General features: G+C 47.6%; 9 protein-coding genes across 9 annotated transcripts; 5 read left to right on the top strand and 4 right to left on the bottom strand.

Moving 5' to 3' along the window:
* Nucleotides 1–109: 109 nt before the first annotated feature.
* Nucleotides 110–1539, bottom strand: F4812DRAFT_20459 (Alpha/beta hydrolase fold-1). The gene is made up of 2 exons (XM_047930278.1): nt 782–1539; nt 110–712 (listed from the first exon to the last, which is right to left on the bottom strand). The coding sequence occupies exons 1-2, from the start codon at nt 1208–1210 to the stop codon at nt 389–391; spliced, it is 753 nt and encodes a 250-aa protein (XP_047794972.1). The 5' UTR covers nt 1211–1539; the 3' UTR covers nt 110–388.
* Nucleotides 1540–2143: 604 nt separating this feature from the next.
* Nucleotides 2144–4260, top strand: F4812DRAFT_20683 (amidase). Its single transcript, XM_047930301.1, has 4 exons — nt 2144–2599; nt 2657–2968; nt 3037–3338; nt 3399–4260. Exons 1-4 carry the CDS (start codon nt 2322–2324, stop codon nt 4028–4030), a joined length of 1524 nt encoding a protein of 507 aa, XP_047794973.1. The 5' UTR covers nt 2144–2321; the 3' UTR covers nt 4031–4260.
* Nucleotides 4187–5763, bottom strand: F4812DRAFT_20803 (uncharacterized protein). Its single transcript, XM_047930307.1, has 2 exons — nt 5322–5763; nt 4187–5263 (listed from the first exon to the last, which is right to left on the bottom strand). Exons 1-2 carry the CDS (start codon nt 5596–5598, stop codon nt 4491–4493), a joined length of 1050 nt encoding a protein of 349 aa, XP_047794974.1. The 5' UTR covers nt 5599–5763; the 3' UTR covers nt 4187–4490.
* Nucleotides 5764–6452: 689 nt separating this feature from the next.
* F4812DRAFT_449073 (Pkinase-domain-containing protein) lies at nt 6453–7556 on the top strand (the record flags this gene model as incomplete). Its single annotated transcript, XM_047935934.1, has 3 exons — nt 6453–6489; nt 6563–7238; nt 7298–7556. The coding sequence occupies 3 exons, from the start codon at nt 6453–6455 to the stop codon at nt 7554–7556; spliced, it is 972 nt and encodes a 323-aa protein (XP_047794975.1).
* An 882-nt stretch (nt 7557–8438) lies between these two features.
* Nucleotides 8439–12503, top strand: F4812DRAFT_409815 (Hira-domain-containing protein). The gene is made up of 5 exons (XM_047932469.1): nt 8439–8619; nt 8690–8764; nt 8831–11746; nt 11813–11994; nt 12066–12503. The coding sequence occupies exons 1-4, from the start codon at nt 8583–8585 to the stop codon at nt 11914–11916; spliced, it is 3132 nt and encodes a 1043-aa protein (XP_047794976.1). The 5' UTR covers nt 8439–8582; the 3' UTR covers nt 11917–11994; nt 12066–12503.
* An 862-nt stretch (nt 12504–13365) lies between these two features.
* On the top strand, nt 13366–15083 carry F4812DRAFT_409818 (glycolipid 2-alpha-mannosyltransferase-domain-containing protein). Its single transcript, XM_047932470.1, has 2 exons — nt 13366–13842; nt 14048–15083. Exons 1-2 carry the CDS (start codon nt 13769–13771, stop codon nt 14943–14945), a joined length of 972 nt encoding a protein of 323 aa, XP_047794977.1. The 5' UTR covers nt 13366–13768; the 3' UTR covers nt 14946–15083.
* F4812DRAFT_409819 (uncharacterized protein) lies at nt 15002–15363 on the top strand. The gene has a single exon (XM_047932471.1). It carries the CDS (start codon nt 15017–15019, stop codon nt 15233–15235), a length of 219 nt encoding a protein of 72 aa, XP_047794978.1. The 5' UTR covers nt 15002–15016; the 3' UTR covers nt 15236–15363.
* A 1184-nt stretch (nt 15364–16547) lies between these two features.
* Nucleotides 16548–18048, bottom strand: F4812DRAFT_454479 (uncharacterized protein; the record flags this gene model as incomplete). The annotated part of the gene is made up of 2 exons (XM_047936654.1): nt 16548–17171; nt 17338–18048. 2 exons carry the CDS (start codon nt 18046–18048, stop codon nt 16548–16550), a joined length of 1335 nt encoding a protein of 444 aa, XP_047794979.1.
* A 768-nt stretch (nt 18049–18816) lies between these two features.
* Nucleotides 18817–22343, bottom strand: F4812DRAFT_409826 (putative OPT peptide transporter Mtd1). The gene is made up of 5 exons (XM_047932472.1): nt 21692–22343; nt 21439–21607; nt 19309–21336; nt 19106–19220; nt 18817–19034 (listed from the first exon to the last, which is right to left on the bottom strand). Exons 1-3 carry the CDS (start codon nt 21914–21916, stop codon nt 19406–19408), a joined length of 2325 nt encoding a protein of 774 aa, XP_047794980.1. The 5' UTR covers nt 21917–22343; the 3' UTR covers nt 18817–19034; nt 19106–19220; nt 19309–19405.
* Between the last annotated feature and the right edge of the window lie 1335 nt (nt 22344–23678).

A 23678-nucleotide genomic window follows, 5' to 3' on the forward strand; every position in this document is an offset into this window, starting at 1 on the left:
TCATGACTTTCCGAGCCAACAGGGCCAGCAACTAAACCATGCCGCAAGAAAGGTGCACCCGAACTTTGATCATATTATTCCGATGCATGACGTCGCGGGTACCGCAGGTTCTAATGGCGAACGGCTATGGACTCTACCTGAAAAGAGTTTTAGCTGGGCACAATATAGATTCAGCAAAGTGCCAACGGCGTAAAACACTTCAGATTGGATATTAGCCTTCTGCTGTTCCCAACTTCATATATACCTAGGTAACTATGGTTGCAATCACCTTTTCGATCAACAGGAGAAGCAAATCAATTCTTTGCTTGGCTAAATTACACCTATCCTGGAAACGCTTCGGCGAATTGGAATCAGTACGTATCCCAAGCTCAGAATTAACCCCTTTTCCTCATTCCACAAGCCCCCTTACCACTTCCACAACTCGATCCGGTTGACTAATGAATGGGCTATGTCCAGCCGAGCATCTCTCAACCTTGATACCTGGTATTGAGGCTACAAAAGCCTCTTGTACGTGCAGGGGCACTGTGAGGTCATTTTCGCATATCAAGTACGCGCTTGGGATCGTAAGGTCGGGTGCCGCGAACTCTACAGGTGTTTCAAGCGAGTCCTGAGAAAAAGGGACTAGTGAATCGAAGCATTGCTCGACTACATCATCGGGGAGATCATTGTAAAAAGCTTGTTTTGCATCGGCGGTAGCGAGACATATTGCATTCTAGCCATTTCCCTTTGGTCAGTTTCCTGGATAATTCACACGATGAGCCACGGATGCTGTGATGCTTACCTTCTGGTAAAAAGGCTGATGGGTCGTCCAAGATGGGTATTGTCCACCGAAGCACTGCAGGACATCCAGGCCGGCCCGCGGCAGAGCCAAGGCAGTCATGAAAAGAATTGCTCGAAAGCCCCCTTTCTTACCACCATTTCTCCGTTCCTCGACAGTAAATCCGTTCGTAGCAGCGCAAGCCGGGACGCCTCCGTAAGAGTGGCATATTATAATGAATTCCTTCCCGTTATCCATATGCGGCTCGACTATCTCATGGATCAACGCAACATCGTCCTTCCATGTTATTCCGGCCTGAGAACTGCAGCTTCGTAGTAGCGGAATAAAGACCTCGTACCCATCGGCTTCTAGTTTTGCCTTGAGTGGATCATAATGATGTGGCTGGTGAAACGCTCCTGAGACAATGATAACAGCTGGCTTTGTCGTCTCCATGGCATATGCTACTTTGTTGAGAATAAGTACGTCGAATTGGTATTGGGAAGTAGCATATAGGTATCTAAAGCAGTAAGATTAACTTGAGGGGAAGATCATAACGGTTCGGTAGAGATAATTGTTGTTGCACTAAGAAAGGAGGAGGGAAATGGTGAGAGGTCCCTCATCTAGCTACCTTATATACCCGACGGTGACCCACTGACGGGTCCACGGGACTGTGCCGTGACAGGGACGAAAGACATTGGCAAGAAATGGGGCGAAGGAAGTATACAGCTGATATGATTCAATAACTGGTTTAGCTAACAGTCCATCTGTGCAGAAGGATCATGCTTTAGGTAGCCTATCAGAGAGCACCTGTGTCGTGATTACCCACCTCTTGCAACACAGGACAACGGAATGGACGGCCGAGGGACATCCAGGTGTCAATATACTGGATACCGTCTATATGTATCTATAGATTTCGTATCAACAACAACTATGGATGATTACGGTGGCTTTTAACAACCCTTAACAGGGTTTGTTTTGTTTACCCAAATGCCGAACAAGAAAAGTCAACATTAACCACCATAACCTTCTAATTTTCTGTTCTCGTATTGTAAGCTATCTTGTCCGGCTGAGACTTTATTTTTATTATTATTTATTTATTTACTTTTTACGTATGATGATATACTGTTACGCGTTATCACAAGTTCTTGCGGTTCGGCCCCCTATTTTTCCCTTACCACACAATTTGATAGTACCTCATTCAAGTGTACTAGCAACGGGCATGAAACTAGAGTGCCTCGTACTATTACGTATTTTTCGTCTTATATGTTTGTTATTAGGACATGGAATTACAAATTAGTTCGAAGGAACTAATAAATATCATAGTTAATCCCAACGGTTATATCCATCAGCACGTGACTTAACTACTGTATTTCCGACTTCGCTTTCAAGTAGTTATCTTATTATGTTATTGTTACTTGATTGCTATATTATTGCTATCTTAATACAACAATAAAGTCTGTTAACTTCCTCGCGTATCTTATTTATTTAATTTAATCCTGGTTTCATCTCCGTAGGAAGTAGTCAATCCATACCTAAGGTAAGGCACCTCCTATGCTTATCTGCCATGGCTTCTGTAATACGTAGTCCATTGGCTACGCGTTATCGTGTAAGCCGTCTTACACCTACTGCGCAATTCCAATTTCCTACCAGTAGACGGTTATCTGCGTCGTCTTCGCGGTTTCTGCAACCAAACCTATTATATGGAACATCGCAATATTATAGCACGCAAACTACCAGCCAGCAGGAGGATGATCTGCTTAAGACCCTAAAGGTGCAGAAGGAGAGATTTATGGGCGCATTGCATCACACATGCTCTTTCGGGAGAGGGAAGCGATGGGGAAGGTAAGTCCAATCCAGTATTCCAACAAAGTAACAGACTTACCTCTCATCAAATTATAGTGCGCCAAATGAGACGGGTATGTCACGGCTCGCGCTGAGCGATTCGGATAAACAGGTTCGAGATTGGTTCGTCAATGCAACCAAGGCTTTAGGGTGTACTGTTACTATCGATAGCATTGGTAACATATTCGCCGTGCGCCCTGGTCGACGCGAAGGTCCAGCGACGTTCGCCGGATCTCATCTTGACACACAGCCAAGTGGCGGTCGGTATGATGGGATTCTCGGTATTATGGCTGGCATCGAGATGCTTCATGTGCTGCGGGAATACCAGGTGGAGACTGAATTCCCAGTTGGGGTTGTGAACTGGACCAAGTACGTCTACCACTACCTCGTATTTAAGGTAGACTTGCAAGGAAAATTGGGCTAATACGTCACAACAGCGAAGAAGGCGCTCGATTTCCAATTAGCATGATGGCTTCAGGGGTGTGGGCTGGGGAGATCCCCCTCGATCGCGCTCATAAAACTCAAGAAGTAGGCGGAGGTACGGCGACAGTTAAGTCTGAATTAGAGCGAATTGGGTATCTCGGCTCAACACCAGCGAGCTATCGGAACATTCCTATGGCCGCCCACTTCGAACTGCATATCGAGCAGGGTCCGATCCTAGAAACGGAGAAGCAGAAAGTCGGAGTCGTAAAAGGGGTTCAAGCGTATAAATGGTTTACCGTCAACGTTGATGGGCGAGGTATCTAATGCGTGCTTATTCATAGAAGGAGGATTGAAACTGACAGGATGGGTTTACTAGATGCACACACTGGCACTACACCTCTCGAAAGCCGCGCTGATGCGATGCTGCTCGCAGCCCGCTTAATCACGCATACGCATCGCCTAGCAACTGCGCATAACGCACTTGCTTCGACCGGCATCCTAACGCTGAGCCCCGGCAGCACAAACACGATTCCGGGCCGTGTGAGCTTTACGCTCGATATCCGTGCTCCTGCTGATGCCACCGTCGAGGCGATGGAGGCCGATCTAAAGCGGGACTTCGCAGCGCTAGCAGCGGGGAAAGACGTCGGCGGACTCCTCGCCGATTCGACGCCAGGAAAGCCGCTCAGCGTCGGGTGGCGGACGGACTTCGTTTCTCCCGCTACGATATTCCACCCGGACTGCATCGACGTGGTGCGAGCTTCGGCTGCAGCAGTCACTGGCGACAGTAGCCTTGTGCGGGATATGAGCAGCGGAGCGGGGCACGACAGCGTGTATGCTAGCCGGCGATGTCCGACGAGCATGATATTCGTTCCGTCAAAGAACGGTGTCAGTCACAACCCCGAGGAGTACACTAGCCCCGATGATTGTGTACTAGGTGCGGAAGTTTTGCTGCAGAGTGTACTGAGATATGACCGTATGAGGGCCGACGGTGAGGCGCAAACGGTTTAGAGAAATAGGAGAATATCGATAGCTACCATGAAAAAAAAGGTTCCACATTTCGGCCTGGAAGGCAATAAACTACAGTATATCGAACATATAACACGTTATTGGCAATCGAAGTTGTGATCTAGAGACGGAATTGTTAATGTGTTGTTTTAACTGTTTACGTCGCTGGAAGGCTCGGACTGTTTTTTCTTTCTAAAACAAAAAACGTAAAAGGGGCTGCACTAGCTCAATCGAAGAGGATAACCTTGGCATATTATCGTTCAGATAATACTATGTTAGGACTATGTCTCGCACCCTGGGTCTGGACGATTTGAGGATAGTGTAACACGGGTGTAGACTCCTTATAATCGTATCTAAGGGACATGCTCCAGTTCTAGGTTGACGGTAATGAACTGAGGAAATTTCAGGTACCCCGAGAGAAACTTCGTAGCATAATTCTGAAGCCGTTCAAATCGACATAAATTTACTCTTTCATCTGCCTGACGTTTAAGTTAATGCGCTTATTCCGCATCCACCCTTTCCATTCTTGAAACTTGTCACCCACTGCCGGCCAATCGGCTAGGAAATCTGGACAGGTGCCCTTAAGAACCTTCGGCACACCATGCCAAGCATACCGTGATTCCTGGGTCATGTAGATAGCGTCTCCAGATCGGAGTCGTAAAAGAAGGTACGGCTTTTCTGATTTTTCTTCGCCGGTCGACTTGTGTTTGTAACCATTGGGCGCAATCATGAATAACGCGTCGCAGCCTATGCTGAGACTTACGAGACCCTTGTCCGATTCCTCGCTCACGTCCCGATGCATCATCATTGTATCCCCCGGACTGTAAAAGTTGACAATGGCAGCCTGGGCAAGAGTATCCGGGAAGAGTGTCTGGAGGAAATTGGCAATATCATGGGGAAAATCTGGAGGCGCCTGGTTAGGATATTCTCGATGGGTCCAGTCGTATTGACCCCCGAGCGTGACCCAGGATAACCGCCTTTCGAGGACTTGCTTGATAGATAAAGCCTTATGGACGCTCGGATCTTTTGGCAGGAATTTTGCGGATGCATCTGGGGAGTAAGAGAAGAACGACCGCGAATCCACATCTGCATTATCTTGCTGCTCTGGATAGGGGAGGTCATAATGTAGGTGTAAGTTAGTCTGGTGAGTAGGATTGCTTAGATCCCTATGAACCATGCGGGATAACAATGCTTTTTGGGTTCTTGGGGGTATCAGAGCAGGAAATATAAGCAAGCCTGTGCTCTGGTATGAGAATAAGTCGTAGATATAAAAGGGGTGGATTTGTGTATTTACCTGGGAGTAGAGGATGGAAATAAAAAGGAGCGTCTTCAATTGACTGACTTTCGTCCCAGTCCGCACCTTCGAGTTGCTCAAAAGAGGCCCTGAGGCTCTCACTAGGGATATGTCCGGCTAACTTGAATGAGCCTACCGTGTTTGGAGGGTCTAGTTCGTCTATGTCTGGATGATTTATGAATTCCTCGTGCTCAGTCCTCGAATATCTTTTCCATGTAGCTTTGAGCTGTTCATCTGGTTGCTCATGAGCATCCAGGGTAGTGAGATTAAGCGTCATGGCGGATAGAAGAAGGAATTATTATAATGTGTTGTACTAGAAGTAGTCTTTTCTTTGTATGCACTTTGGTTCTTCGCATTTAGATATTGTCAATATGTGAAAATGCATGCATAATTTGTTACAATGTATTGTGCATTAGAGGTACGCGACCATGCAGTGATCTAAGAAAAGATTAGCGATAAGATTATGCCAATACAACCTTGCTACCTAGAAAAATGTATATTTTAAGCCATGCATATGTTGTATTGTACCTGTCCTAAGGGTCGTTGAGTGCCGCCCTAAATTCTTGAGCCACAAAACGCGGTACGGCTTGATTAGCCACAGATGTCAGCGCGTTCCAAAAGTTCAAAAGTCAATGGGCCACTTGTTTATATTATTGGAAAACAAACTGCACTTACCCACTACTGAGCTGTAAAATCCCATCTTCAACCCACGTACCGCCAACAACCTTTTACCGGGTCCTCGCATTATAACCGAACTTCGTGCTGAGACTTAACTCTCTGGTACCAATGGAGTTTTAACAAATTGCGAGATCGTACAGGATCATCTCTGTCCGCCACTTTTGATAATAATTGACAGGCATATTTGGTTCTGGTTACCGTCGTCAATATTCTCTCCTACTGTTGCCCCTCGTTTTCTGTTCGTTACCCCCCAACCTGCACAACCTGCACCACCATCCAATTCGCCCGAGTAAATAGCAACCGGATTCAACTTTTTTTTTTCTCGGCGCAATAACCTTCTAGAATTCGATATTCCCATAATCATCTAACACCCCCCTCGTTTAATCCGAATTTTGTTTCTTACATTCCTTCGATTCGATTCAAATCCAGTACGGTAACACACAGTCCTCGAAAATGGAGAACTACCAGAAACTCGAGAAGATTGGCGAAGGTAAGCCTAAAATTTTACATCTGAACCCTCAAAACTGCTATCTACCTATTTACTAATTATGATTTGCTTTCAGGCACCTACGGTGTTGTTTACAAAGCCCGAGACTTAGCACACGGTGGCCGCATCGTCGCATTGAAGAAGATCCGACTCGAATCTGAGGATGAGGGTGTCCCTAGTACCGCCATCCGAGAGATTTCTCTGCTCAAGGAGATGCGTGACCCTAACATCGTCAGACTGTTTAACATCGTCCACGCCGAGGGCCACAAGCTCTATTTAGTCTTCGAGTTCCTCGACCTCGACTTGAAGAAGTATATGGAGGCACTCCCTGTCAGCGATGGTGGTCGCGGTAAAGCCCTGCCTGAAGGTTCAGGGCCTGAGTTGGGACGTCTCGGACTCGGTAGTGGAATGGTTCGTCGGTTCATGAGCCAGCTTTGCGAAGGAATTCGGTACTGTCATAGCCACCGGATTCTGCACCGGGATCTCAAGCCCCAGAACTTGCTGATCGACCGCGACGGAAATCTGAAGCTTGCTGACTTTGGTTTGGCGCGTGCTTTTGGAGTGCCCCTTAGAACGTACACTCATGAGGTCGTGACTCTCTGGTATCGAGCTCCAGAGATTCTGCTTGGCGGTCGACAGTACTCTACAGGCGTTGACATGTGGTCCGTGGGCTGTATCTTTGCCGAGATGTGCACCAGAAAACCCCTGTTCCCCGGAGATTCGGAGATTGACCAGATCTTCAAGACATTCCGGTCAGTCTACCATTTCAATGTGACCTATGTGGGTTAACTTTTGCTTACAATGTTTTTAGCTTACTGGGTACGCCTACTGAGGAGGTTTGGCCTGGAGTCACTTCTTACCCCGACTTTAAACCCTCGTTCCCCAAGTGGGTACGTGATCACTCGACGGTTCTGTGCTCAAATCTCGATGAGAACGGCCTAGATCTCCTCGAGGCTTTACTCGTATACGACCCCGCAGGTCGAATCTCTGCCAAGCAAGCCTGCCATCACCCCTACTTCAATGATCTCCATCGCCAACAAACTCGATATGGAAGCAATGGTTACTCCTGAACGTCACTTGGCCCTATCGCAATATGAATAAGGCATCTCTCATGACTCGTTCAGAGCAGAACACGCTTACTTACACAGAGCATTAGTATTGACTTTCAGGATACGATGACTCGGGCGTTTACCAGCAGTAATAATACTATGCGACACTATCATCAGATGTGTTCTTTATTAGGGATCCTCCATATACCCTACTTCTTAAGCAGGTCTGCGGACAATGTTTCCGCTTCCTCTTTTTTCCCCATGTTTTCGCAACCTATGCAGTCTATGGACGATGACTTTACAGGGCGTTGGGAGGAGGGACTTGGCATTTGAGAGGAGTCGGGAAGGAAAGGGAACTACGCATAAGAATAGCCTCCCTTTTCCCATAGGGGTTATGGACAACGACGGCATGATAATTGGTCTTCGGATCTTGTTGCCGGATCGGAAATGCTCCTTTATTTTTCGTTTCTTTCCATCTGAACTCTGAATTAGTTGTTGCTCGGCTTTAGACATGATGCATTTGCCGTCGGATAGGGGAAAGCAGTTGAGATTCGTTGCATTCTCTGATCAATGGACTTGACTATTCAGTTTCTATGCACATAATAAATGTTTGTTCACGATGTGCAGCCAGTGTTTGACAAGGTTGATATTATCTTATACGTGATTCTGGGCGCACATGTGTGGGGTTAGGGAGGTACAGACTGCCGGATACTTGGGTCGGCGTAGGGGGCTGCCTTGTGGGGTGCCCGTGGCTCCGTGCAGCCGTGCTCATAAGGTTCAGATAGGCACCTCTGTAGGTACTCAGGTACATAGCACTTCTCTTAGGTCTAGCTGAGCTTAGAGATTACGTAAACTTTTAATAAATTGTCCCAAACTCGGGCCGCGTCGCGCGCCACGGATTCTTCGACAAACCAAACCATTTACTGAAACTTCTGAGCGCGCATTCTTTTTTTTTTTTTTTTTTTAAATCGGGTTTCTCCCATCTTTATTTAAGTAACTTTAAGCTTATGCCGACATGCGAATTACAATTCCGATTATCGAGTCACCATGCGCATCATTAAGCCATCGTGGCTGAGCCATAGAGGTATGAGATCTGTCTCTCTCTTGCTCTTGCTATGCTTGTAGAGAGGAAACGAGGCTGATAATTTCTAAAGGCGAGCAGAAAGACTTCGAGGTTTATAGCTGCCACGTATCGCCTGATGGCAAACGACTTGCAACCGCCGGTGGAGGTGCGTTATTCTAGCAATGCTTGGTCATTCCAAGCTCTTCTTGCGCTGACGACTTATCTTCTTTAGATGGCCATGTTCGAGTTTGGTCAATAGAATCCATTTACAACGCCGACGATCCTTCCTACACGAAACCGAGGCAGCTCTGCCATATGAGCCATCACCTCGGTACCATCCATTCCGTGCGCTTTTCACCCAATGGTCGTTACCTCGCATCAGGAGCAGACGACAAGATTATATGTATATATCAACTTGAAAGTGGTCCACCTACCATCGCACCCTTTGGAACGAATGAGCCCCCTCCCGTCGAGAATTGGAAGACTTCAAGGCGATTAATAGGGCACGATAATGATGTTCAAGATCTCGCATGGTCCTACGACGGCTCCATCCTCGTCTCCGTGGGTCTCGATTCCAAGGTTGTTATATGGTCGGGACATACCTTTGAGAAGCTCAAGGTACTTGGGAATCATCAAAGCCATGTGAAGGGGATTACTTTCGACCCTGCAAATAAGTTCTTTGCTACTGCTAGCGACGATCGATCTATCAAAATATTCCGGTTTACTCCCCCAGCCCCTAATGCGACTCAACATGATATGGTTAATAATTTTCAACTCGAAACTACTATTAGCGCTCCCTTCAAATCCTCCCCATTAACTACCTATTTTCGAAGATGCTCGTGGTCACCAGATGGTAACCACATTGCTGCAGCTAATGCTGTCAATGGTCCTGTAAGCTCTGTTGCAATTATCGAGCGAAGTAGGTGGGACAGCGAAATCAACTTGATCGGCCATGAAGGTCCTACCGAAGTTTGCATGTTTTCTCCTCGATTATTCCACACCAAGAAGCCTGTGGAAAATGGAGCAACTAATGGTCATCCCGGGGGGTCTTTGGTCACAGTAATAGCGTCGGCAGGCCAAGACAAGACCTTGAGCGTTTGGAACACTAATACATCTAGACCCGTGGTCATCCTGCAGGATATGGCATCAAAATCAATATCAGATCTTGCTTGGACGCCCGATGGACAAATCCTATTTGCATCAAGTCTTGACGGTGGCATTGTCGCGGTTAAGTTCGACACCGGGGAATTGGGCTGGGTGGCTAACCTGGAGGAAACGGATAAGGCCCTGTCCAAGTACGGCGCTTCTCGGAAAGCTATGGGAATAGCAGAAGACGTTGATGGGCTCCAGCTAGAAAATCACAGCAAGGAAGGGGAGAGAAAAGGTGCCGAATCGCGAATGGGAGCGCTAATGGGTGACTTTCATCCGCTTCCGAAGGATGCACCCCCTACAGCTAATGGCGTTAAGAGTAGCAGTAGCACTGCAACACCAAACCCGCCACCGACGAATGGACAGACGGACGCTCAGCCAGAAAAAGAAAAGGCGCCCGCCGCTGAAGAGTCGGCCGATAAAGTCGCCGAACGGGTGACTGAATTGAAATCACGCGTAACTATTACCAAGGACGGGAAGAAAAGAGTAGCGCCCATGCTCATTTCATCATCTGGAACTGGTCAATCATCGCTTCCGCAAAGCCAGCTAGTTGGATCTAGCTCCTCCAAAGCCGCACAGAACGACGCCCCACAAACGATACTGGATCTCTCGAAACCGTATGACGGATTACCTGAGGGAGGGTTGGCAGCTATGCTCCTTGGAAATAAAAGGAAAGCTATTGTGTCCGAAGGCGAAGACGACGAGGAGCATCCAAGCAAGCGATCCGCGTCTGGGCCAAGAGCTATAATGAGAAATGGAGTAGAAGGTCTCGAGCCCGCAACTCTTGAACCGCCTAAACATGGTCTCATACCAACGCCGGAATATCTCCGACCAGCCATTCTTAATCCCTCTATTGCAGTCTCTCAAGTTCGTTTAGCAGTACCTAAAGTTAGGTCGCATATCGTTCGCCCATTAGAACGAGGCGTGCTGCAGGATGAGAGTAGCTTAGAGGAAGCATCGAAAGTACCGGAGAATGTGATCTTGGAAGCAAAGAACCCGGTATCAATTCGAGAACCCTCTCATATCACCGCTACGAAGCGCGGTACTCTACTCTGGCAAGATTACCTTCCACGGGCTATCATCCTGGTGACTGGTAGCAAGAGATTCTGGGCAGCAGCGTGCGAAGACGGCAGTATATATACTTGGACTCCTGCGGGCCGTCGATTAATAAATGCGATGGTATTGGAGTCCCAGCCGGTAATTCTGGAGTGTCGCGATTGGTGGCTGCTTTGCATTACAGCGGTTGGTATATGTCATGTTTGGAATATTAACACGCTATCGTCGCCCCATCCACCAGTTTCGCTTGCGCCTGTATTAGAGATTGCCATTAGTTCGCTCCAAACGCATGGCGCCATGCCCGGTCCGGGTGTTACATCTGCCCACTTAAACTCTAGCGGTCACATTGTTGTTACCCTTACAAATGGCGACGGGTACTATTATTCTCCAACGATGTATTCCTGGCAACGACTGTCTGAGTCCTGGTGGGCTGTGGGCAGCCAGTACTGGAATAGCAACGATTCTTCAGTCGGAGCTTTGCAATCTACCGCAGTTGGATCTGCATCGTTAAAGGACGGTCAGGGTGATGGAGCAACTGTTTCGGCCGGTATTATTCCTTACTTAGAACGACATACGACGAACGAATTCCTACTAAAGGGGAGAGCATATACCTTACAGCGACTAATCAAGACCCTCCTCTCGAGGGACGGCTTCGAGTCCTTCGAGTCAAGTGTCAGTATCGCCCATCTAGAGAACCGGATTGCCGGTGCGCTGCAGTTGGGTTCGAAGGACGAGTTCCGGCTGTATTTGTTCATGTACGCGAAACGGATAGGAGCAGAGGGCCATCGGGGGAAGGTAGAAGAACTTCTCAACAGTTTAGTCGGTGGCGTATTGCAAGATAAAAAGGGGGAGAATGCAGAGGGCAAGGGATGGTATAGTCAGGACGATGATATCTGCGGATGGGACCGAAAGGACCTCCTAAAAGGCGTAGTGATGATTCTAGGTAAGCTTTGCGGCATGATTAAAGACTTGGGTTTTGAATTGAGTTGAATGCTAACTGCCAATGTAGGAAAATTCCGGGAACTCCAACGCCTTACTGTACAATATGCACGAATCCTCGAGCTCACACACGAGGACGACATGGCTGGGGATGATATGATGGTTGAAACGTGATGTGCTCCGTTTCTAGTAAGGGCAGGAGTTAGGTAGCAAATAGGGAATTGTTCATTATTGATTTCCAAGATGAGAAACGTAGGTAACCCAGCCCTCGTTGACCTTCGTTAATTCGATATTGCTTTGTATTTATAACGTCATAACGTCAGTCTGTGACATGATAGGATTATGCAATACAGTCTGGATGGACAGGAAACTACCTAAGTTCTACAGTGTCTACCAACATTTAAGCAGCGTGCCTGCTTGAACAATATGGGTGACCCCGTGATCAGATAACAGACGGGTTGATTAGGCGGGTGATGGGACTCGTGGATCAACCCGTGGCTGGCTGGCTGGCATCTGACTGACGGGTGGGGACCGTTCCCGTGGTTCCTCTCCGTGAATCGTCTCCGTGGTTTCCATAAACTTTATACTGAGGCAGTTGCGTTCGAAGGTACCTCCTTACCGGACTTACCTCCTTATGGATTGCGGTTGTTTCCCTGATATTCTACAAACGACAGGTGAAAGGCACTAGGGGGGTTTTGAATTTTGATAAGGCTGTTTGTTTCCTCCTAGCCAACAGCAATCAAACTACTTTCCAATTTCGAGTGAAGCATAGACGCTGCGTTTTCCTGAAACAACACTAACAGCCACAACGTAGATGGAAAACTTTCGTTTACAAACACCTGCTGTTGTTATTCTTTTCTTTCATTCTCTACGTCGTTCTTCGTTCTTCGTTCTTCGTTCTGCACTCACCAACAACCATCCCTAGGATTTGTCTTCTAGGACAAATATCCCACCACGTATCGTCAATCGTTTCCCCTTCACTTCAATTGCACCTTTGTTTTGTCTCTTTTTTTTTCGTCTACACTTTCGTTAACCTGTAATTATTCATTTTCAACGATCCTCAATTGGTTTCCTGCCGTTTCAGATCACATCACAGCACGACGGCGCCTTAGGTTAGTTTTTCTTTTCTTTTTTTTCTTGTAAAGTGTTCCCTAACGTCCTTGTAATATCGCCGCCTGTATTAACCATTGAAAACGGAAGATAGATGGAGTTCCATACCCCCAAAGCCTACCCTCGGCACACAGGCGGCGGGCAAGGTGTTCATATGTCCCGACCACCTAGGGCTAAAGGTCACGTAACGACCTTGTCTTGTTCTTCCATCGACGACCTTACCCCTATAAGTCTTTCTCCCCTACAAAAGGAAGAAGGTGATGATATTCCAGCTATTGCTCCTGAGGGTATAGTTAAACCAACCCATAGCAAGGTCCAAGGAATATCCAATTGGAACTTTCTTCCTCGCCGGATCAGGTACGTTCCCAATATAACAACCAATGTGACCAATCCATTAATACTACTTTGTTTATTCAAAGGCCTATCTCCTTTCGCAGGATCATTCTTCTCTTCTTAGCGTCTGCCCTTGTTGGGAGCACTTGGTTTTCCACCCGGGAGACAAAGTCAATCAATCTACAAACCCCAGTTGTTGACGCTTATGTGCCCCCTATGCCACACCCTCCTGCTGGATACACTATACAGGCAGACGCTAGTCATCCGATCCAGTGGCTACGCAAGAATACCATCCTAGATGTACAGGACTTGTCAACCCAACAAATGCAAGAATTGGTCGACACACGTCCGAAGGCGGCATTTATTTCTCTCGTGAGAAACGAGGAGCTCGGAGAGATGGTCTCCAGCATCCTCCAGGTGGAAGCTCGATTCAATAGACGGAAAACCCACCGATACGACTGGGTCTTTTTTAACAATGAAGAATTCACTGACGAATTCAAAGCAACCGTGTTGAAGGCCACTGACTCCCAATGCTACTTTGAACGCATCCCTGAAGAGCATTGGAGCATTCCCCCTTGGATTGATGTCACACGATTTGACGTTGGCCGTCAATTCATGGGCGGTATTGGCGTCGGTAAGGCGTGGTTGCAAAGTTACCATCACATGTGCCGTTGGAACGCTGGTATCTTCGCATCAGAGAAGCGACTGGCCAACTATGATTTGTTTTGGCGAGTCGAACCTGCTGTAAGTTAGCCATTGCGTCAAGGGGTTTGTTAGAAGTTACAGTTGTTTGTGTCTGCCAGTAAGATCCTCCTGTATACCAGCAGCTAACCATGACACTGTAGGTGAAGTTCTCTTGCGACATCAACTACGATGTGTTCCGTTTCATGCGAGATAATAACATGGCCTATGGATTTAACATGGCCATCCTCGACGACGCCCGGTCTTTCCCCTCTCTTTGGGAGCGTACCAAAGCATTCATCGACAATAACGAGGATTTGATAGATGAAGATGCGGATTTAGAATGGTTGCTATATACGGCTGAAGATCGTGACGATGTGATTCGTCCACATACAGGTGCTGAGGGGGGTGTTGGTGATGGAGAGTACAATAACTGCCAGTTCTATTCCAACTTTGAGATTGGCTCTCTGGAATTCTTTCGAAGCAAAGAGCACAAGGCGTATTTCGACCATTTGGACAAGGCTGGTGGGTTTTATTATGAACGATTCGGGGATGCTCCTGTTCATACACTCAGCGTTAGCATGTTCTTGCCCAAGACTCGAATCTGGTACTTTCGTGATATCGGATATGCGCATGGGCTTTGTGAGCAATGCCCTCCTCATGAACGTGAGTTGGCGCTTGAACCACAGTTGAAGACACCAGTTCCGCGAGAACTTGGACATGATGCACCGGAATCAGCCGAATACGGGGCACGAACACTGGAAGAACAATCTGAAAGCTTCAGAAGTAAGCACCAACGATGGACGACAATGGCTCAAGATGTCGAACGTCAAAAGGGAATCCCCAGCCTTGCATGCGGCTGTACGGTGAATGCCATCGACAGCAACAACGCAAAGCTCGTACCGTACGAATCAAAGCAGCGAAAGCCGTCGGACCCATGCATTCGTAAGTTTCTAGGGGGTAAATGGCTCGTCAGGAAGGACAGGGTATCTGATTTCAAAAGTGACACAGGAATTATTGGGAGCAGTGATGGTGTTGAGTACGTTCTCGATGGCCGAGATGGTAACCCCTTTCCATAGAGGCACGTTCCACAGAGCACTCCTCCACACGTTCGTTGTCCTGGGCCCGTTTTGGGCAATGCAGTGGGTGGATGGCAATCTTAAGGCTTCATCTAATATCGATAACCCTCATAAATTATACCTCGTCGCTCCGCTCAACTTGGAGTAGACTGAAAGGTGAAGTGACTCGCCGGACTCCTCCGTTAAGAGAGAACTCTCGGAACCACCATATTGATGGAGATCGACACACATGCGCCAACCTGCTGCTATATATCCATGCTAAGCTAACGCAGCTTGCATCTAAGTGTTAAGATTTGAAGAAGCTTTGGAGCTATTTCTTCGCCCTAGTCAAGCCACTGCCATATCTGTGCTGCTCTTCCTTTTGATCTCTTTGGTCACATTAGAGTCGTTCTTGCACTGATTAGAATATGATTCTATTAGCAGCAAGATACTGAGCCTCCGTGAGGACTCACAGGCAGCTTGGTTTTGTTACTAGGTATTTGTCCTTTCTTTGTGCTAGCAAGGTTTACCAAGGAATACCGGATCGTCATTTGGTTTTGCGTTGAGTTCTTATTTTTTCTTTTTTCTTTTTCGCGGCATTATGACACAGGACAATCAACACCTTCAAACCCTCAGGATTCACCGGCCTATATAAGGTACATTAGGTAGTTTCCGGTGCCATATTGGTGCTAGTTGGCCTTCGTTACGGAAAGTTCACTCTCTCCAACTTCAGGGTTCCTTGAATTCAGTCCTCCAAATCGCGCTTTGTTACTTAAACTTGCTCAGTACGATCAAGTCGCAGACCAAATTAGGCAATAAACTATTCTTAAATCAGACCATGACTTGACTTCTGATACGATACTGTTGAGACTACCGCAGTTGTGACATGACATGTTGCTGTGACTGGCAAGTCCCTCCAGGCAATTGAAAACATAGGAAGGGGTAGCTGTAGTAGAAGGAAGTCTGGTTGTGTGTATTTGTCTTTCCCTTGGTATTCGGAATTGGCTCCTACCTAAGGCATACTTTATGTAGAAAATGACATGGTGCTTCTGCTAACTCATTGCAAGTCTGTATCTAAGATGTCTCGATATACTGAATTGATCACATTATCAATTACATGTGTATAAGTTAAAGGTTTGACTTTGTTAAAGAAGCTTTAAATTTAAAGTGATCCTGTACTAATAAGTAAATGATTCTACAACTAATTTGACTCGCTTTTTCAAGGTAAGTTTGCTAACGATTTTACGAGTTTCGTCCATCATGCTTGGGGGACCAGACACCACAACTGCGAAGTCTCCGTGCTGACTTTCTAGAATGGGTTGAATGTTCAAACGCTGGCCCACTGAAACCTCCATATTGAAATTGTGTGTTAAAGGCTTCATCGAGTCGACAAGCGCTTGGGTACGGGAGCCCCAGTACAAATATGCGTTACCGGGATGTGCGCGCATGTAAGGAAAAACAGAAGTGACGCCAACTCCGCCTGCGATGCAGACAAGGGTTGGATAATCCGAGAGATCTTCATGAGTGCCGTATGTACCTTCAATCAAAACTGAAAGTTGGGTTTTATAACGTAGTGCCTTAGTCCCGCCATCTAAGATACGCAAGTAGAATACCATGCCCGTTTCAACGCTGTGATCGAAACTCCGCACCGCCCAATACTACGTCTTTCGCCTGTGAGACATTCTCTTCATTCAATGATGTATCACCCTGCTGAATGACTGAGCTTACGATACTAAAAGGATGGTTCTCCCAGAAACGCCAGTCTAAGAAATAGAGATAGACATGGCCCGCCCCAACGACGCCCTTTATGTCAATCCTGACGTAGTCGCTGTTAATAACAGTAATATTCGCGGTCCGAACTCCATTGCGAAGAACGCGCAGCAAGCGAATCAACCTGTCGAACCCCCAAACTGCAAACACAACATATAGCCAAGTTTCGTAGCCCCATTGGTGTTCATAACGGTGGATGATATGATACCATGAGCCCAGGAAAATAAGAATTGCAGCCACTATATGAATTGCGAGGAAAAGCTCGTAGCTGCGCTGGCGAAGTAGGGGAATGGAAAGGGGCAGGACGAGCGACGCCGCGATTGTCGCAATGCAACCCCACCACCAATACGGCAGAACCTGATCTTTCTCAAGTCTATCTTTCCGGATCCAGGCGTGGAGAAAGATAAGGGAGTGTAGGATAGCTTCGAGGATGGCGATATGCGCTACCCATCGGTGCAGCAGGACGAAGGTTGAATGCTGCCAGTTGGTCAACCACAGAAGCACGTTGTTTCGCGATGAGTAAAGGACCAGGAGGGCAAAGTTGGCGAATGATAGGACCCCTAGCCGATTCGCTAGGTCGCCCATTATTTCGCCAGGGCCGTCATCTCATCAGTACCCGAAGGCGTCTGGATGAATGCCGTACTTGAACGCTGAGGAAAATATTAAGGAGGATCAAGTACCCTATGAAAAGTGCTTGGCCTCTTGTCGGTGGGTCGCCGACGACGGCAGCAACCGGCGAGTTACGCCATGGTCGAAGAAGCGAAGGATAGATGAAATGGCCACTGAGCGCGCTTGCCCATCGTTTTGGAAAGGGGAGGAAGCGTAAAAGCGAGAAACCAACAGGGATAACGACGCCAGATAAGAGGATGACTAGACCGAAACGTTCATGCTGGATCTCAATATTTTGGTTGAAATTGAGAGAAACATGTTGAGCGTGGTAGAGTGTTTCATCGACGAGGCATTTTTCGTTCAATATCTGTCCGCTCGAGCAAGTACTGTTCGGCCGTGAGGACACCAAAGCAAGCGCCGCGCCGTACGAAAGGGACGGTGGAGGATCTGATTGTGAGTTCCCGACCACGTATGACTGCCACCACTTTTCGATCTTCCAGATAAACTCGCCGTCGCATTTCTCATGGATGCACCAGGCTACCGATGTGAGGAACGGCTCGGACTCGGCATGGCAGGTCGACGACGGCATCGCGCTCACGTTCTGGGGAAGAACTATTCCATCCTCGCTGCGTCTTATGTTCATTCCACCCATACCAGAGCCATCGAACGAGGCCTCGTCAGTGCATACCAGCGGATTCGACCCGAAAGAATACTGGCATGCGTAGGCGCAGATGGGGTTGTACATCTCGATGCCATATCCAATCAAGCCATATCCCTGTCGACCGATATCACGACCGGCACTCGCTAGAGGTACCAGCAGTGGCAGTAACGCCGGAGACGGACGCATTATGAACGTTCCTTGGATGGAAATGCTGAATACTAAGGAGGTGCCCAAAGATTGGACATTTACTACCTATATTACTCCTGGGGTTTAGCAGAAGACAACCCCTCCCCCCCAAAAGGCATGCGTACAACATGATCTAGCGGAAGTTAATGCAGACCGGGAAGCACTCTTCTTATAAGGTCTTGTGAGACATTTCACCGTGGGCTGGACTCGCCCTACAAGGCTTTTTTTTCGTGCGATTTTTGTCGGGGACATGCGCCTAGATCGCATTGCTGGTCTGTCATAGGCTCGAAAAACTACCTCAAACCTTCTCAACAGGGGGGTGGAAGCGCGGCTCAGCCTAGAAAAGTATAGCAGCTGCGCACGTTATAAATTCAAACCGTAGGTAGGTATTGTTTGTTCTATTCTATCCAAACCCGGTTACGCTTTTGGAAACAAGTGATGTCTTTTTCAATTAGTGGTGGGTCATTGTTAGATGCCTGGTGAGAAGTTTGACAATGTCTTGGCTAGCAGATGGGACCTGTTGCACATGCGAAGAGCTAATTTTCAACTTCTGACTTCTATAATAGAGACGGAAATATTATAAAACAGGCAAGTATTCTAACTGTGGTTGGACCATCTTATAACGTAGAGACGAATGCTGATGATTTTGGTCGATTTTGACTGTTAAGGTATCATACTCATCCGATAACTCGCGTCATAGAGATCGGTACTAAACCTGGACTAAATTGATTTATATCATAGTATAGGAGGTTATGCTAGAAACTTAGCTGTATTCTTACGGATAGTTGTAGAGCTGGATAGCCGGGTCCTACTTAGTATAGCTGTTACTCGGAACACTGGTGAAAGCCTTCAACTTGTACTTTTGGAGCTATGCCTACCTAAATGTAAGCCCCAGCCAAACGTGTTAATGTATGGGATACGTAAGAGAACCTAGTATCTTATGCGAAATGTTTAGATCACTCTACTACTGGCTCAGGTGTGAGGTTGAATAGAAGCAGGCGACAGCATCGCACCTGCTGAATTACGTCACGGCTCCGAAGTCTAGCCCCACATCGGGAGCGCCCCGTACCGTAAGTTTCCGTACTATTATTATATAGTGGGACCGGGATGACCAGGGTATCCGATTCCTTTAAAAATGAAGCTGCTAAGAGCCTGTAGTAGGAACTGTAATGCTAAGGACAACACAATAACACGAAAGAAATAATACTCAACACAGGCGATTAAATGAATTCTCCTAACTACTGCATATCAAACTTCAAAGACAATGATCTGGGTTGCCGGATGGGTTTCCCCACCACGTTGGGAACGGATGAGGCGTCCCGCTGGCACCAAACACGGCGAAAGACAGAATAAAAATTACCAGCTGAGACCCTCCGTCTAAAGCTGCACCGATAAGGTAATTGTACTTGTTATAAATCCCCGGTAGCCGACGTCTCAACCAGAGCTGTGAAAAGACGCCAACGGCTATGGAAGACCACAGCCACGACGTGTTTCCGTAGTAGTTGAGTCCGCTGTAGGCGACAATCACCGCCGTGTTGATAGGCCATTCCTTTAGACGGGGGATCACTTTGATCAAAGCCCAGTGGAAGGCCGGTATGGCGAGACCGATAATGATGCCGAGGGGAACGATAAGATACCGTCCTTCCGCTCCGTACATCTGCTTCGCCAGCGCCCACGTTACTGCCTGCGAGTTTAAGCTTTGAACAGCCGAGCCACTCCAGACGCTGTTCCCCTGCGGGTCGAGAAGGATTTCCCGCTGGCTGTTGACGATGATGGTCATCACGGCGTAGTTCAAGCCCGCCCCGAGGAGAGTCCCGTAGATCTGGGTGAAAAACATGATGCGGTGGGGTACCTTCGTGTACTGTCCAACTTTGAGCCAGTTGGCCAAGTTTACGGCGAGGAGGATGACCTGATGCGACCAGCTGGCGAAGTACAAGTTGGCCAGGGGGAGCCCCGGGTGCACGGCGCCGGCGACCATTTTGGAGATCGCGTTGGTTGCCACTCCGGTTCCGTACAACCCGTAGAGAACGCAGGAGAACGGCGCGATAAAAGACCCTAGAATAAGGGATATGATATACCCCCATACCGGGAGTGTCGTCTCGCCTTTAATGTTCACAGCTAATCCAGCGAAAAAGCAGAGAGTAAAAAGGACCAGGTACCACCATTGCGGCACCTCCTTGTATTTTAACATCGCTTGGTAATGTATGTCGGGTTGAGTCCTGCTACGTGCCTGTTTCCACGCGGTGATCATGTCTTTACCGAAGAATATGATAACGTGGGTTATCAGCGCGCCTATTGCGACGTTCTGGGTGAAATACCCCCATACGGTGCTCGACGTCAGGTACGGCAGACCGACCTCGTTCAGCTTTTCTTCGTCCACAACACCACGCTCGTTCAAAATCGTCGTTGGATGGAATACGGTGCCGTTTGCTGAGAAGAGAGCCGTCGACATGAAAGGAAAACGCTTCGCGTTCCACGTGTTGCTGTAGTACAGCCCGGGCAGCGCGCAGTACAAGATGGCATACCCGATCCAGGAATTGAGCTGTTGCTTGAGAGGTAGCGACAAAAACTGGCTCTGGATATACTGCCAGTCCAGCGAGAAGTTCAGAAGTCCAAGACCCTCGTTGGAAGAGGCTCCTCCAAAAATGGTGGAAAATATGGTGCGGGTCGTTTGAGGAGCGCCCAATGATGCTAGGCAAAAGACGGAGATCCCGCTGAACCACGGTATTATGTATGCCGGGAATATTTCCCAGACGGCAGCAAATGCAAGAGCCCAGCCAAACTTGATGAGGCGGCCGCGGTTGGCGATCCGATCGAAATGGAGATTCTGGAAGAGCACTACTTGGGGCAGCGTCAACCAGTAAACCATCTCCGCGGGGTAGACGATAAGCGGCCGTAGAACGCCAGCCAATACGAACCCACAGAGTGACATGGAGAAGGTAGCCAGGACCGCAGTAGAAGCAGAGACGGCTTTGTCGTAGAACAATCGCTCCACGGCATAAACTTCGACACCGGACAAGCCATTGTTACCAGACGATGCGATAAGCGACGCTACCACGTGCTCTTTGATCCCGAATGGCTGGCCAAAGTTGAGGAATCTGAGCACCTTCTGTACCCACTTGGACTTGAACCGTTCCGGGCGAGGAGTTGCGAGGGCCCACGCTTCGCCGAAAATAAAGACCAGGACTAGGTACCAAGTGTGAGCGGAAAGAAGTTAGGTTAGGTACCTAGGTACCAGGTAGGTAGGTACCTAAAAGGCCATTTCAAAAGGAGAAGATAAGGACATACGCTGGATGAAGACGGCCGAAACTTGTACGATAAACGGCTTGAAAATGTAAAGCATAGTAATGACGCTTGAGAGAGCCGTGAAGATGGTCCCCAAGACTATGCAGCGGAACGTCAATGCCGGGTCACCATCATCGCGGAGCGATATCAGGAATTTCGACACGTCGAAGCCTAATCTCAAGCATTAACCTCGAAGCTCGTAAAAAGAAGAGAGAGAGAGAGAGAGAGAGAGAGTCAAAATTATGAATTAGTTACCGGTTCGAATAACGGGATGCCCTTTTACGTACTCGGTGTCGTCGTCATGCTGAGTCTCTCCGGCGCTGTCCTCCTCGCTTGCCTCGCGCTGCAAGGTGACTGTCGACTTGTCGCCGCCTGGCACGACGGGCGCCTCCGTCACCGTCGCTTTCTTGTGCGATTTTCCAGCGTCGGAAACATCTTCCGGCGCCGGTGTTGTTATTGCTGTTTCGATGGGCCCCGTCATTTTCTCTTCCAGAAAACTTGGGTCGGATTGGTAGATGGAGGGGGGGAGGAGATTAAAGATCTTTGTGGAACATCTCGCCAATGCATGCGAAATGAAATAGAAGCAGGACGAAAGAAAAAAGATAATTGAATCCGTTATATCTTGAACCTCTTTATCCCCCCGCCAGCGTGCGTTGGAACACAGAGCGGCAAACAACAGGATGGTGTGATGCTAAATCCGAATGGCGCGGATTACCACGAACACCTGCCTGTTTGGGAAATTTCTATCAGAGAAGAGATATTGTATATTGTAAGTGGACCAGAAAGAAGGGCGAGTCTGGATTGCGGTTTAACAATCGTGGTGCAGTGTATTAGTTCCAGAGATGGCACCAATATCCCAGGCGATGTCGTGACCGGCTTGTACGCTCTGGATAAAGCGAAAAAAAAAAAAAAAAGTCTACTGATTTGTTTTACACGAGACATCGGAAGCTCGTTTGATTCGCCCGGTTAGTAAAGGTAAGGGATATTGTGGCGCAGAATTTAAACCTGCAATTCCGGCGGTCGCTCAACGGCGCTATCTTCTCTTGCTTTTCGTTCCGGAGGGTCTTTGCCAAGACGGGACAGTCCGACTTCGTGGACCTAGGAGCCCGAGGTATGCGAGAAGGTCAGCCGGTGACACTATCACGGAGAATTCCCTCCGTAGTGCACCATATCCAATAACTAACAGCTCATACTTAGCCTATGCACCCCTTCTATTACCAAAGTTTACAGGTTGTTAAGATACTCACGAGTATTAGCACTGGCATCCTTACATTATATTATTTCTTCATATCCTTTTAAGATTGCTTCGTTTGATAATAAGCTTCAAGATCACTAAGTACCACCGATATTAATGTTGCCTTTTGCAACTGAATGAGTATGCAAGCCTCAAGTTATGTCATTACGACAATTTCCTATCGTACATCTTTATCTTTATTGTTATTACCAACATGAACACCCCGTGAAGGCATGATTTGGTGGAAGTGAGTCTATAGCGCAAGTGGTACTAGTCGATCCACATCCAAATCCAACATGTGCCTTTTAATGCTTTTTACTTCCGGGACAGTTCAGCGGCATAGTATGCATTTAGTACTATAGTGAAGGTGATCAAGTTCTTGGACACCGTCTACATATTTTTACAGGTGTCAATAATTTCTCCAGGATAAAATTAAATGATCACATCACCCCAATGTCTAATCTTTTCCCACGTACAGTAAGTGGTCTTGCCAACAATGAGGGAAATGGAAATGAATGCCACTACTGTAGTCTGTTGCAGTGTAGCAAGAATATTGCCACATAAATTTGTATCTGATGCTCTCTCCAATGCTTGTGTATTAACTATTGACCTCCTGTTTATTGTAAACGCTCTCGTTTACATTCTCATACCTCAGCCTGAGTACCGAGTAATTCATTAGCCTTCTCCTTTAAAAATTCTAACTGTTTAGAAAAACAGTTATGAGAATAGCAGTCATAGTGCCTGAGGACTGTTGGGGTATCCGGATATATCTTTGAATAGGTACTAATCTATTCGGGTATAAAGGATGCTGTCTATGGCCGATTTACTGCCAATTAAACGCCGAGATGGCTTCGAACCACCAGGCTGTGCTATTTTTCGCCTTGATGTGGGGTATAGTGGCTCGTCGCTGATGGATAATGGTTGCATTACAAGAATGAAACTACCAATGAGAAGGCGTCCTCTATTAGGTTTAACGTTTTAGAATTTGAAAACCGCCAACTTGCATCAA

The sequence above is a fragment of the Daldinia caldariorum genome (assembly GCF_022478825.1).
Source record: "Daldinia caldariorum strain CBS 122874 unplaced genomic scaffold F4812scaffold_1, whole genome shotgun sequence".
In the NCBI taxonomy this organism is placed as follows: Eukaryota; Fungi; Ascomycota; class Sordariomycetes; order Xylariales; family Hypoxylaceae; genus Daldinia; species Daldinia caldariorum.